The sequence below is a fragment of the Eimeria necatrix genome, genomic scaffold, assembly GCF_000499385.1.
Source record: "Eimeria necatrix Houghton genomic scaffold, Enh_scaff36, whole genome shotgun sequence".
Lineage (NCBI taxonomy): Eukaryota > Apicomplexa > Conoidasida > Eucoccidiorida > Eimeriidae > Eimeria > Eimeria necatrix.
Window position 1 is genome coordinate 22,334 of NW_013654102.1, and position 13,479 is coordinate 35,812.

General features: G+C 57.4%; 2 protein-coding genes across 2 annotated transcripts; one reads left to right on the top strand and one right to left on the bottom strand.

Moving 5' to 3' along the window:
• Nucleotides 1-38: 38 nt before the first annotated feature.
• On the top strand, nucleotides 39-9,071 carry ENH_00047850 (axonemal inner arm I1 intermediate chain dynein IC138, putative; the record flags this gene model as incomplete). Its single annotated transcript, XM_013581050.1, is given in 14 exon segments — nucleotides 39-210; nucleotides 2,240-2,572; nucleotides 2,992-3,050; nucleotides 3,055-3,322; nucleotides 3,688-3,815; nucleotides 4,216-4,393; nucleotides 4,729-4,809; nucleotides 5,078-5,239; nucleotides 5,422-5,535; nucleotides 5,735-6,030; nucleotides 6,363-6,477; nucleotides 7,036-7,295; nucleotides 7,905-8,050; nucleotides 8,879-9,071. Coding segments are annotated over 14 exon segments (2,505 nt in total).
• Nucleotides 9,072-10,188: 1,117 nt separating this feature from the next.
• On the bottom strand, nucleotides 10,189-12,829 carry ENH_00047860 (hypothetical protein; the record flags this gene model as incomplete). Its single annotated transcript, XM_013581051.1, has 5 exons — nucleotides 10,189-10,250; nucleotides 10,428-10,579; nucleotides 10,824-10,911; nucleotides 11,322-12,461; nucleotides 12,655-12,829. 5 exons carry the CDS (start codon nucleotides 12,827-12,829, stop codon nucleotides 10,189-10,191), a joined length of 1,617 nt encoding a protein of 538 aa, XP_013436505.1.
• Nucleotides 12,830-13,479: the final 650 nt, after the last annotated feature.

Here is a 13,479-nt window from a genome sequence, read left to right on the forward strand (position 1 = left end):
GCGAGAATTAAGAGTAAATAGCTCCAAAAACTGCGAAAATGGCCACCCACAGACCCAGTCTGACGGCCTCGCAGCCCAGCAGTGCCACCGGCAGAGGCTCTGTTCTTTCCCGACGCACATCCGACTTCAAGCAGCAAAACACCACTCGCCGAGCTTCAATATCTCGAGAAACTCCAATTCCCAAGACCTCTAGGGCCACCGACAGCTTAGGTGGGCTCCCCGCCGCAAACCCCAAACCCTAAAACGGGGTTTTGGCTGCAGACGCACCCGCAGCGCGAGCTCCACAGGCGGTCGTGAACCCTAAACCCTAAACCCTAAACCCTAGGAGTCCCGTGGGACAGTCCGCGCACCAGACGGCCGCGGGAGCTGCAGGCTACGGTGCTGCGCAGCGGGATACTCTCAATTAGGGTTTAGGGTTTGGGAACTGCAGCGCAAGCGCCCCGGTGAAGGGCAATGCTTACTGTTCATGGCCAAGGCCTTGGGGTCGACCGTTCGGGGTTAAGGGTTTAGGGTTTAGGGTTTAGGGTTTAGAGTGTAGGCATAGGTCGTCCGGCAGCGCCACGACGCTTTTGCATAGATGGTACAAATAAGGAGGAAACAAAAAGTGAAATGTGCTGAGGGTTTAGGGTTTAGGGTTTAGGGTTTAGTTACGGAGCAGAGTGGGCAACAACAGTAGCTCAAATGAAGGCACCACGAATCGCATGCGCACCAGCAGCACGAGGTACAAGCAGCAGCAGCGCAGCAAAAAGCAGCAACAAAAGTTGCGGCAGCAGCAGAAGCTGCAGCAGCAGCAAAGAAAATGTCTACTTAGGGAAACGGGAGCGCCTGCAGCTTCTGGCTTCGCTTCCAAATAGGTGTTGGCAGCTGCGTGCCTTGGAGATTTGCTGCTGCTGCTGCTGCTGCTGGCAAAGTGAAGCTCCGTAAACCCGGAAGCAGCAGCAGCAGCAGCAGCAGCAGCAGCAGCAACAGAGACAGCAGCAGCCGCCCTATGAGCCAGAGCAGATTCAACGAACCTCTCGACAGTTTAGGCTATCTCCTCCACTCTCCTCGTGACGACAAATCCTGCTGCTGCTGCTGCTGCTGCTGCTGCTGCTGCTGCTGCTGCTGCTGCTGCTGCTGCTGCTGCTGCAGGTCCAGGAAGCTATCAAGTGCTGCTGAATGAGCGAAACGTAACCCCGCGGCGTCTATACAGCGCAGCGGGGGAGTCAGAGAGCACAACAGTAGATGCTATTGAGACAGGCAGGTGTTTTGGAGTCTAAACCCTAGACTCTAAACCCTAAACCCTCAGCTCCAAACCCTAAACCCTAGTGCCTACGCCCTAAACCCTAAACGCAAGCATGCCGCTGGCTGCGGCCATTTCTGTGGTTATTCTCCGTTTCCTCTTGCCTTACTGCACCTTTAATTGCAGCAGGAACTGCTGCTGCTCTCCCCGCTGCTGCTGCTGTTGCTCTTGCTGCTACTGCTGGAACTGCTGCTGCTACTCTTGCTGCTACTGCTTGAGCTGGTGCTGCTACCCTTGCTGCTACTGCTTGAGCTGTTGCTGCTGCTTTTGCTCTTGTATGCTTGTGCGGCTGCTGCTGCTGCTTGTTCCCCTGCTGCTGCTGCTGCTGCTTGTTCTCCTGCTGCTGCTGCTGCTGCTGCTTGCTTGCTGCCGCTTTGGTCTGGTGCTGATATTGCTGGTGCCCTTGCTGCTGCTGACGCTGCTCTTGCTGCTGCTCTCGCTGCTGCTCTTGTTGCTGCTGCTGCTGCTATGCGTTTAGATGCGAGGTTCCTGAATAAACTGCACAGCTGCTGTAAGATGCTTTTAAATTATTTTATTTCTTTCCTGTTTCCTTTCCTTCATTTTTTTGGGACTGCTGGCTCGCGTGGAGCCCGCTGAGGTGTACGTACACCCTGGCACTTGTGCTGCTGCAGACCTGGAGCTGTCTGGAGAGCAGCAGCAAGAAGAAAGCCCGAAGCCAGCAGCAGCACGAGAAGCAGAGCCCACAGGCAAGCTGCTGCTGAGGTTTGGGACTTTTTGCAAATCTGGTTTTCCTTTTTTGAATTTCAAAAAATAAAACAAAATTCTCCAAAATGCCATTTAAATCCTAAAATTAATGCTTCAGTGCTGCTGCAATTAAGGCCCTACGGCTCTGCCGCCGCAAACAACGCAGTGCAACAAAGAAGCTGCTGCCGCTGCCACTGCTGCTGCTGCTGCCGCTGCTGCTGCTGCTGCTGCTGCTGCTGGGCGTGGCAGCAGAAGGCCCCCGTGCCGGGGGGGCGGAGGCTGGCGGGGAGCTGCTGGTGGAGTTGGAGGAGACGGAAACTTTGCTGCTGTTTAGTAAGGCCTCGAGCTGCGCAGTGATGGGTTCTGAAGAGCAGCAGCAAATTGCTGCCAGGAACAAGGCCTACGCAGAGCTGCTGGCAGCTCGTGCTGCAGTGCCCCGCAAGTTCAAAACCGCCCACACCCAAACCCTAAACCCTCAACAAAAACTCAAAGCTGTCGCCACAGACTCCAGCGCCCTCCTCTCTGCTGCAGTGGCCGCCACCCCCGCAGACATCCACGACGCGCTCACCGCCAAACCCCGCAAACTGTACTGCTGCTGCTGCTGCTGCTGCTGCTGCTGCCGCTTGTGCACCTGCTCATGCTGATGCTTGTGCTTGTGCTGCTGCTGCTGCTGCTTGTTCCCCTGCTGCTGCTTGTTCCCCTGCTGCTGCTGCTACTGCTTGTTCTCCTGCTGCTGCTTGTTCCCCTGCTGCTGCTGCTACTGCTTGTTCTCCTGCTGCTGCTGCTGCTGCTTGTTCTCCTGCTGCTACTGCTGCTGCTTGTTCTCCTGCTGCTACTGCTGCTGCTTGTTTTCCTGCTGCTGCTGCTGCTCTCTCCTTCTGCTGATACTGCTTGTGCTCCTGGCGCTGCTGCCTTCGCCGCTGCATGGGCTCCTCTGCTGCTGCTGCTGCTGCACCACTTGTGTCGAGTTGCTTCTCAGCAGCGCATCTTTTGTTTCTCCGCAGCACTGACGACTTCAGAGACACTTGGAAAAAAGCAGCAGAAGAGTTTGCTGCTGAGGGTTTGAGAGCCCCAGGGACATTCTTATCTCTGGACTGGCGACTTTGCGCAGCGCGGGACCGCCCGCGGCCTTCAGGCAGCGCTGGGGGCTCCTCGGGGGCCCCTCCAGCTCCCCACATGCTTCTCTTTCGCGCAAGTCCGACTTTAATGCCTCTCAGGCGCAGCAGTCGCTAAAAGCCAGAGGAAGAGAAAACACAAAACGTGCTGCTGGAAGTTTGTTGAACAAGCGCAGCACTGGCACTGGGGAGGGAAACCGGGCAGACACGAGACAAACAGGTTCGACGTGCTGCTGCTGCTGCTGCTGCTGCTGCTGCTGCTGCTGCTGCTGCTGCTGGTGTTGCTGCTGGTGCTGCGGGCGTTGCTGCTGCCGGTGTTGCTGCTGGTGGTCCTGGAGTTGTTGCTGCGGGTGTTGGTGCTGGGGAGCAGCCGGGGAACTGCTGCTGCGGACAGCTGGTGGAGCAGCAGCTGTTTCTTTCGCTGCTGCTGCTGCTGCTGCTGGCACTGTTGCTGGCGCTGCTGCTGCCACTGTCACAAGTGCTGCTGCCGCTTGTGGAGCTGCTGCAGCAACCCGCACACTTTGTGGCTGCCGCAGTGACTGGCAGCAGCCGCTTTTGCTGCTGCTGCTGCTGTTGCTGCTGCAGATGGCTCTTCATCAAATTTTGCCCCCCGGCGCTCGCAGCGGCAAGTACTTGAAGAGACAGAAGAATCTTTTCTCGAGGAAAGCCAAGAAGCCGCAAGTAAAGAAATCGACCCAAAGGCCGGCTGGAAGGTGCCGCTTTTGCTGCCGCTGCTGTTGCTGCTGCTGTTGCTGCTGCTGTTGCTGCTGCTGTTGTCGCTGTTGCTGCTGGTGCTGCTGCTGCAGCTATTGGTGCATTGTTGCGGGCTCAAAATGGTGCTGGTGACGCTTTATTGGTCTGTTGCTTCTTTGCTGCTGCTGCCGCGTTACTTTTCGCCCCCCGGCAGCATAGATTCTTGCTGCACTTCTTGCTGCAGCTTTTAAACACAATTTCCGCAGCCTTTTCTTGTGGGGATAAAAGTGCTGCAAAAGCTGCTTGGAATAGCTTGGCTTCGCGTCAAACTAAGCGAGCAGCAGCAGTAGCAGCAACAGCAACGGGAGCAGCAGCAGCAGCAGCAACAGCAGGCGTGGGCGTCTGTGTGCTGCTGCGCAGATGGCTGCCGACGGGCCGCTGCCAGCAGCACTGGCTGCTGCTGCTCTGCGGATCGAAGCTGCTCTTTGTCAGCAGCAGTTTCACAAGCAGCAAATGATTTACAGAAGCTTCAGGGCGCTGCAGCTAGCTGAAGATGCACTTGAAGCACAACCCACAGATATGGGATCCCACACAGGAAGTAAGTTGCTCAGGCTGTCTCGTGCTGCTGCTGCAGCAGCTGCGGGCTCAGTTACTGCTGCTGAATGCCTGCTGCTGCTGCTGCTGCAGCGTAGCCGCTGCGATGGAAGGACGGCTAGTGGTGCTGCTTCCTGAAGACAGTGCTGGTGGCGCTTCGTTTTCTGTTGCTGCCCTGTTGCTGCTGCCGCTGCTGCTGCGTGCGCAGCACGCAGCAGCAGCGGCAGCAGCAGCAGAATTCCCATAGCTGCTCACCAGTAGCAGCAGCAGCAGCAGCGGCAACACATCGAGCATCTTTTTCTAGTGTCTGTCTGGCAGGGATGTTGTCTGCTGCTGCAGTTAGGACAGGCTTTGGAGAAGATGCGGAGGAGAAGCAGCGGGACGCGTCTGACTCCGACGAGGCAGAAGACGAGCAGCAAAGCAAGGCCCTTCTGACAATGCATGCTTGTTTGCTGCTGTTGCTGCTGCTGCTGCTGCTGATGTTGCTATTGCTGCTGATCTTGCTGCTGGTTCTATTTCTTGCTGCTGCTGCGAAAGAGACGAACTATCTGCACCCAGTAGCATATCGGCTTGGAGCCGCCGGAGGCGCGTGAATCTCTCACTGGCCCCCTCCTCGCCGCTGCTGTTGCTGCTGTTGCTGCTGTTGCTGCTGCTGCTGCTGCTGCTGCTGCTGCTGCTGCTCGCGCAGGCGGGGGCAGCCGGCAGCAGCTCAAGGAGCTGCTGGACTTCGATGGCCGCGCGCTGTGCGACGGCCATGGGGTGAGGGCTCTGGCGTATCACCCAGTGCACAAAGACACTCTGTGTGCTGCTTACAGCAGCCCCGCTTACGACTGCAGCAAGCGGCGGACTGGTGAGGAGGAAGCAGCAGCAGCAGCAGCAGCAGCAGGCCGCGCCACAGCCGCAGAGCCCCGCTGCCGAGCCGCCGCAGCCCCCGCAGCGTCCAGACGGCCCACGAGCGGTGCACAGACACCCCGCGAGGTGTACTTACACTCGAGGTGTACGTACACCCCAGCGTCGCTGCTGTGTCTGCAGGAAAGCTGCTTCTCTGGTCCATTGCAAATCCGCTGCACCCTCAGCGAGTCATTAACTGCAAGACAGGAGTAACTACTGTTGAGTTCGGGCCTTCGCAGCCCAACCTTCTCGCAGGCGAGCACAGGCAGCTGTAGGGGGGTCCATTCGCTTCATTTACTTGATTCTTTCCCCATCTTTTTGCGAGTCTTCATTCTTTTTTGTTTGTTTTGGGTGGTCTGCGGGACACTGCGCCTCGAGTGGTTGGGAAGAGGCCGCCCGCGTTGTTGCTGATGTGCTTAGCTGGCCTTTGCCACTCTTGCTGCTGCAGCAGCAGCTGCAACAGCAGCAGCTGCTGCTGCTGCTGCACCCGCCAGAGCGAGACGAGCAGCAGAACTGGAGGTGCTGCTGGGGTTCTGCATCACAGCGAGAGTTGCCTGCAGCCCCAGCGCCCTGGGCGAACGCAGCAGCAGCAGCACCAGCAGCAGCAGCAGCAGCAGCAGCAGCAGAAGCCGTCGCCCGTGTGCGCTGCTGCTTTCAGGGGGCATGGTGGACGGTGGGGTTGGTGTTTGGGATGTCCGGGTGCCTCGCGATCAGCCAGTGCTGCACAGCGCCGGCAGCGAAGGAGTGTTGGTGAGGCTGCTGAGGTGTCTGTACACCCCATGACTTGGCTGTGGGTGGGGCATTTCAGGGCTGTTGGGCTAAACCCCTCAGGCCGCTTCTTTTGCCCAAATGACCTTCAACACTTTTCACTTATTATCTGAGCATTTTATTTATTGTCTGAACAATTTCGTCTGCTTGTTGGTTCTGTTTGTTGTCTTGCTGCTCGTCGGCTTTAACCCCACAGGAGCCGCGCTGGTTACTGCAGACAGGCATTCCTTAGCGTCTGTCTGTCGGCCCTTCGGCCTTTACTACTGCTGCTGCCACTGCTGTTGCTGCTGCTGTTGCTGCTGCTGCTGCTGCAGGGCTGCCAGCACTCGGACACTGTTTGGGACTTGAAGTGGATTTTAAAGGAAGGGACGGAGGGCCTTCTTACCACAGGGGGCGACGGGCAGGTCCTTCAGTGGAGCATGCAAAAAGGTAGGACGGAATCAGTAGTGGCTAGCTAGCTGCATAACTGGCTAGCTAGCTGCGCCACTGGCTAGCTAGTCACAGAATTGGCCAGGGCTGGCTCCGAAATAAAAGCACTGGCTGCAGCGCAGCACTTCTCCAAACAACAAAAGAGCCCTATGGGGCGGTGGCCCACCGCGCGTGACCACTGGTCACTTGGTCCAAAGCCCTCGGATTCGCCGCAGTGGCTGCAAAGAGCTTGCCAATGTGCTCCTGTAGCCCCACATGTGTGCTAAGGGGCCCCAAAAGCCCCCCAAAGCGCTATCTCTAAGGGGCCCCTCAAGTCCCCAAAATGCTGTCGCTAGAGGGGCCCCGCAAGTCCCCGAAGACTGTCTCTAGGGTCCCCAAAAACCCACCAAGCGCTGTTTCTGGGCACCCGCAACTGCGTGCTGCATTGCGCTGCTTTGTGCTGCTGCTTGCTGCTTTCTGCTGCTGCTTGCTGCTGCGTGCTGCTGCGTGCTGCTGCTTGCTGCTGCGTGCTGCTGCGTGCTGCTGCGTGCTGCTGCGTGCCGCTGCTGCTGCTGCTAGGCCTGACTCACTCGGTGGCGATGGTGGTGCGGCGGACTGCGAACGCGCAGCTGCTGCAGGTGACGGCGCGCAAGAAAGACATGAGTCGCAGCCGCTTCTTCAGCTACGCCTCGGGGCTGTCGCTGGACGTGGCGGCCCACGGCGATGGCAGCAGCCTTTACTTCGTCTCCACCGACGGCGGCGCAATTCACAAGTGTTCGTTGGCTTATAACGAGCAGTTCCTCGCCACGTACTTGAGCCACAAGGCCCCTGTTCGCACGGTGGGCTTGGGGGGCCCCCGGGGCCCCCAAGAGCAGCTAGCTGGCCAAAGGGCTGCAGGCCTTTGGCCTAGCAAGCTGCCTCTGGGGCCCCTTCTTCTTGCCTCTTTTGGGATTGCTGCTTCTGGGGCCTCTCGTTGCGGCTCCCTTGTCTTGTCTTTCTGTGCCTTTCTTCGGGGTTTGGTGTCTTTCCTCGCTTGCCTTGACTTGGCCTTTCGGAGTCCTCGAAATCTGCTTTTCTTTTCTGTGCTGCTCTGAGCCTCTTCTCTGTATTTCCCCTTCACGCCAGGCGCCTCCTCTGCTTGCATGCGCGGACAACCTATAGGCCTGTCTACCTCGGCGCATGCGCACATGCACAGGCGCATGCAGCCTGATTGGTTGATGCATGCTTGCGCCGCGCATTCAAGGCCTGCATGCACTGACTTACCATGCATGCGCCGCGCATGCAAGCCCGCATGTACTGACGTGCCATGCATGCTCCGCGCATGCAAGCCTGCATGCATGGGTGCACCCACTCGCAGCGCATGGGCACTGAGGCTCCATGCATGCGTGCATGCAGCGGGCCACCGCGCATGCGCAGCGCATGCAAGCTGCTGAGTGGTGCTGCTTCAGGTGCGGCTAAGTCCCTTCTCCCCGAACTTTTTGCTGAGCGGCTCCGCCGACTGGACTGTGCGGCTGTGGCCAGTGGCCCGCAGCGAGGCGGAGGCGGAGGTGTTCATCTCTACGGAGGCGCCCAGCGCGGTCAGCGACGTTTGCTGGTGAGGGCTCTTGGGAAAAAAAAGACCATTTGAGGGAAATAAATGAGACAAAGAAAGACATTTGGGATTAAAGGAGGAACTCGGGGAGTAAAGAGAGAACTGACACAAACACAAGCAATAAGAGAAGAGCTGGGTTGCGCCGCTTTCTTTTGCTGCTCCCTTTTGGCCGTCTTGGCTGCGCCGCTGCCTCTCTTCTTGTCGCTGTCTTTGCTGCTGCTGCCCTTTTTGCTTTTCTCCCCTTTGTCATTCTTTCTTTATCCACCTCTACCTTCTTCACCCTGTCCCGTCCGGAGTGTTGCGCTGTTTCTGCCACTGCTGCTTCCTCCACTGCTGCTCCATTTCTCGCTACAGATCCCATCACTACTGCTGCTGCCGCTGCTTCTGCTGCTGCTGCTGCTGCTGCACGTTCGCTCAGGAGTCCCTATGACGCGACCTCATTCTGCTGCTCGTTTGACGATGGCCGAATTGAACTCTGGAACTGCGCAGAGCTAACAGAAGATCCCGCGGCAGTTTTGTACCCTCGCCGTGCGGACTCTCAGACTAAAAGACGGCTCACCCAAATAAGGCAAGTGCAAATCTTTTACTTTCGTGTTTGTTTATTGGGGGCAGTTTCTCGTTCCCTTGCGTTCAATGCACTCTACCTTCCCCATGTAGAAGCAGCAGCGCTGGCAAGACGTTTGGGGTAAACACGGGCATGCATGCAAGCACGCAAGCGCGTGAATGCAAGTGTGCAAGTGCATGCATGCAAGAGCATGCATGCAAGAGCATGCATGCAAGTGCATGCATGCAAGTGCATGCATGCAAGTGCATGCAAACACTTGTGCGCAGGTACGCACCTTGTGCGCCTGTGGTAGTGGTGGGGGACGACGAGGGCTGCATAAGCCTCGTCAGCATCCAAGAGGAAGCTGTTCCTGCCTACTCTCGACAGGAACAGCAAGAGCGCCTAGAGCAGGCCTTTCAGGCCAGGGCCAGCCAGCACCAGAGAGGGCCGGCTCAAGAGGCCTCAGCAGAGGCTTCTTGAGCAGCAGCAGCAGCAGCAGCAAGGGGCCCTCTAGACGCTCACGCGGACTCAGTCTAAAAAGCAGCAAGCAAGAGGCCCGAAGGTTCTGAAAGCGTGCCCTGGGCGGCTGCAGCACGGGCTGCTGGGCTAGGTAGCAGCAGCAGCTGCAGCAGCAGCAGCAGCAACTGCACAGCAGCAGCCTGGCTACAGCTACTCCCGTGCCTTTCCTTCGTTGGAGGTGTCTATTCTACAGTACGTTTGCCTTGTCTGGGTCAATGTGAAATATGCGCGCAAATTCACTTAGTGCTTTTCACTTTATAGAAGTTAAGACAGCCAAAATTCCTCCAAACTGCAAACCACAACAAAGGCAAGAAAAAGCCGCTCACGCTGGTCCGCCCCCCTGTCGGACTCAGCGCAGTCTTCGACACCGTCGCTGTACGGCTAGTCCGGGGGCCCCTCTGAAGCCTCTCTAGGGGCCCCCTTGGGGGTCCCCCAGAAGTGCTGTGGGGCCGCTAAAGTGACACTCCGCTGGGGAGCGACTACTAGAGGTTTTCTCTCGAGGGCCCCTTTAGAGGCCCCTCCCAAGGGGCCCCCTGAAAGGGGCGCCTAAGGGAAGCCGCTCGCTGGCGGGACCCTAGGCATCCCCGGAGGCCCCGTAAGCTCAAGAGATGGGCCCCTAGGCAGGTAAATAAAGCCCCAATCACAGCGGAAGGCGGTGGCATGAAAGCAGCAGCATGGCCCCACCGTCCAAAGGGCTTTGCGCTGCGAGGTTGTTGTTGCTGCTGCTGCTTCAAGGGAGCAATTCTAGGCCCTCTCTGTTCGAGGGTGTTGTAGTGCAGAGTGTCTCAACAGTTTGAGTTGTAGCGGTCTCCCTGCAAGAGAAGAGAACGTGTGGGGCTCCCCAGTAGACAGAGAAAGCCCCAGTGAAAATGCATGTGGGGCGTCGAGCTTCCACGCTACTTGCTCTTGCAGACCCCGCAACTGCCTATATGCATGCCTGCGTGCATTTTTGCATTCAAGTATGCATGCATGCAGCCTCTTCTACTGTGGGCCCCTAATGCCCCGCCCCAACGAGCCGCCTGGCCTTCCAGGGCGGACTTTGTCTCTGTGCTAAAGGAGACTGAGGGGGCTGAGTCATTTAGTAGTAGGCGTCGTGGGCGTTCTGGTCGACCACAACGTTTGTTTGGTCCTGGGGAGTTTCTGCAGCAAAAAGACAAACATTATGCACGCACGCACATGAGCTGAGCCTCTAAAAAGGCCTTTTTTGGCAACAGACTAGCATGTTTCATTTGTAATTAGTCTCGTCTTTGCACGATTTGTGCTGGCAAAGCTTTCGAGTAGAGCTTGCAGCGACAACTGGGGGCTAGCTAGACTCACCTCCCCAGAAGGAAGGCTCGGCCTCTTGGGCCAAATCACTTTGCTTGTGCTTCCTCTTCTCTTGCACTTTCAAGAACTCCTCATCCCTCTCGTCGTCCCCGTCCAGAAGCTTCTTCTTCTCAGGGTTCTTTGCGATGCTGGTGTCTTTTTTTCTGCGAGGCACATGCACTGCCACAAGCAGTCGGCTGCTGTACAGCCTGTATCTCGAGCTGCCTGGCTAGCTCTCTGGTAACCTAGCTAGCTAGCTAGCAATGTAGCTGGCTAGCTGGCATGGAATGTTGCTAGCTGGCAATGTACGTGGCTGTCTGGAAAGCTAGGTAGCTAACTGGAATTGTAGGTGGCTAGCTGGAATTGTAGGTGGCTAGCTAGCGAGGCAGCTACTCTAGAATCAGGTACCGTTTGTAGATGAAGTAGCCGATAAGAGCGGCAATCGGCACAAGCAGGCCGAAGCTAATGCCCAAGGCTACGGGAAGGATGCTGCTGCCTGCAGAAACAGACCCCCAAGGCCAAACGCACAAACTAGCCAGGCATGTCGACCCCCAAGATAAAAGCCTGCTTAGCTGTGTAGGCCTTGCGCCCGCTGTGGCTTTAAACTGTCTCAGAGAGTGCCTCTGTTTGTCTCAGCTGTTGTCTATCTGAGCGAGCCGTCTCCAGTTTTCGTGTGCCTTTTTGCGTGTGCACGCTCATTCTAAAGTTTCCCTTTCCCAGGTCCTTCGGTGTTGGTTTGCCTGTACATCTCCCCTCTCCATGTGCAGGTACTTGTGTCTGTGCTTTTCCTAGTTAAGTGGTTTTGCCTATCTAGAGTGCTGCGCCGTAGCGTTGGCTCGGCGTGGTGCGCTCGTGGCCATTGGTGTTCCAGTGGTCCAGTGGTCCAGTGGTCCAGTGTGGACTCACAGTTGCAGTCGTCGCCGCCGCCAACCCACTGGCCGTTCTCACACTTCCAGGGCTTCGAGTGGCCGTCTCCGCACTCGCAGTAGCCGTAGATTTCCCAGCCCTCGCTGGCTTCGGTGCAGGGGGGCAGCTCGGCAGTGCTGGGATCGACCGATCCCAAAGATGTGAACGAGAACTGGTTGGGGGCGAGGGTGAAGCAAGTGGGGACCATGTCATACATTTCGCAAGTACCATTGGTGTACCAGTTGGCATAGTTGGTGCCCACCCCCTGCGTGTGGGGCTGGTCCTTGGAAAAGGCGCCCACAGGCCACATGGTGGCCACTGCGTTGCTGGAGCTGGTGCTGCTGCTGCCCTCAGTGGTGGGCGGCTTCGTGTACTGCGTGGGATTGTCTGAAGAAGAAACTTTGAAGACAGCTTTGCCGCACTCCGTGGGGCTGCCGACGGTGATTTGCTTTGCAGCCTTCATGCGCTGGCAAGTGGTCCCGTCCCAAGTTCCGAAATGAGCTCCTAAAACGGCTTTTTCGGGACAAGCCGTGGCGTGGTCTTCGCGCACATAAGGGGAGTTGTAAGAAACCAGCCGGGTGGTCTTTTCGGGGTGGAAGCAGTACCAAGTGAGGGCTGGGGAGGCGTCGCCGACGGAGCAGTACTTGCCGGCACCCTCGAGCAGCTGCATGGAAACTCCCAGCAAAGTGCACACTTTGGTTTCTTCGTCCCAAACAAAAGGGTATCTGTACTTGTCGTTCAAGTCCGTAGTCCCGTTGGGCACGTACGTCGCCCACGCCCACCACGCACACAGCCCCAGCCCGTCGGTGACCTTCGCCAGCTTCTCCGAGGCGGGGGAGGTGGGATCGTTTTTGGCCCGCTGCTGCTGCGCCAGCGTCTCCAACTCTGACAGAGTCAAGGGGCTTATCTTGACGGGCTTTGTGTCCCACATGGCGAAGCCCCCCCCGAGCGGCCGCGTGTCCTGAGGTGACCCCTTGGTGGGCACCTTCTCCAGGTAGTTCCCAGGCCATATAGAGCTGTCCGTCGTGGGCTGCTGCAGCTTTATCTCCTTACCCATTACAGGACACCTCCCCGCAGGCTCGCGGTACTTCTTGTTGCTCACTGTCTTCTCGTTCCCGAGGTCTACGTATACCCCGCTGCCTGTCGCCCACAAAAACACACACTACGCGAATGCGCCCCATAAAGCCAGTGGAAGCAGCAGAAGCTTCTGCTGCAGCAGAAGCTGCAGCAGAAGCGAAAGCAGCAGGAACGGAAGAAGCAGCCACCACAGGGGTGCCTACGAGTCTGGCCTCTTGCAGGGGCGGGGGTGAGGGCTGAAGGGTCCTGGGCCTACCGTGAGTGTATGGGATGTTGAACTTTTGCATGGAATCTCCCCATGGGTTGGACACTACCTGCGAGCCGTTAGAAGCTGCCGCTTGGCTCGGCTTTGCTCCGAATAAGCAAAATGCCGCCACGGCACTGATGCAGCACAGCCGCCTCAGGCCGAAGCCTTCCCTTAGAGCCTCCATCTCTCCGGCAGAGTGTGAAGATCTTGCGCTTTTTCTGCTGCTGTGGCTTGCTGATAGTGAGGCCTATTGACCTTGCCTGGCTGCGTGCAATTTGGGATCGCCGTCGTGGATATGAGGACGGGGTCGGCTGCCCTTGCGGCGCAGGCAAGTCGAAAAGATCCGCGTGAATGAATGAAATAGAGGAATTTAGCAATGAATTCTATAGAATGAAAAGGGGAAGAAGGGAGAAAATGTCGAGGGCACCCTCGCTGGAGGAGTTGCCGTCGTCTCGCGTCCGCGGCAGTCTCGAGTCTGCGGTGCCCGTCGACTCGTTTCTGTGGTGTAGATATGGATGTAAATTGAAAGGAAGAAAATAAACTTGATAGTTCCACCACGGGAAAAAGAAAATGGGAGAGGAAAGAGCAAAAGAAACCAGAAGGGTCGGCTGAGGCGGAGGCGAGCTACCTGGCGAACACCATCGAGACCGTAGTGCCTCCGGTCCAGCAGGGAAGAGAACGCCTCAAAAGACCATCCAAAATAGACTAGCTTTTATCTAGTCTAAATTTATAGTCGTCAGGGAAAACTGAGAAAATTGATTGGGCCACACATTAAGCGTACGGCTCGCAGCAGTAGGCACCCCTCCGGCAGCTCAGATCGCCGCGCTGCCCACC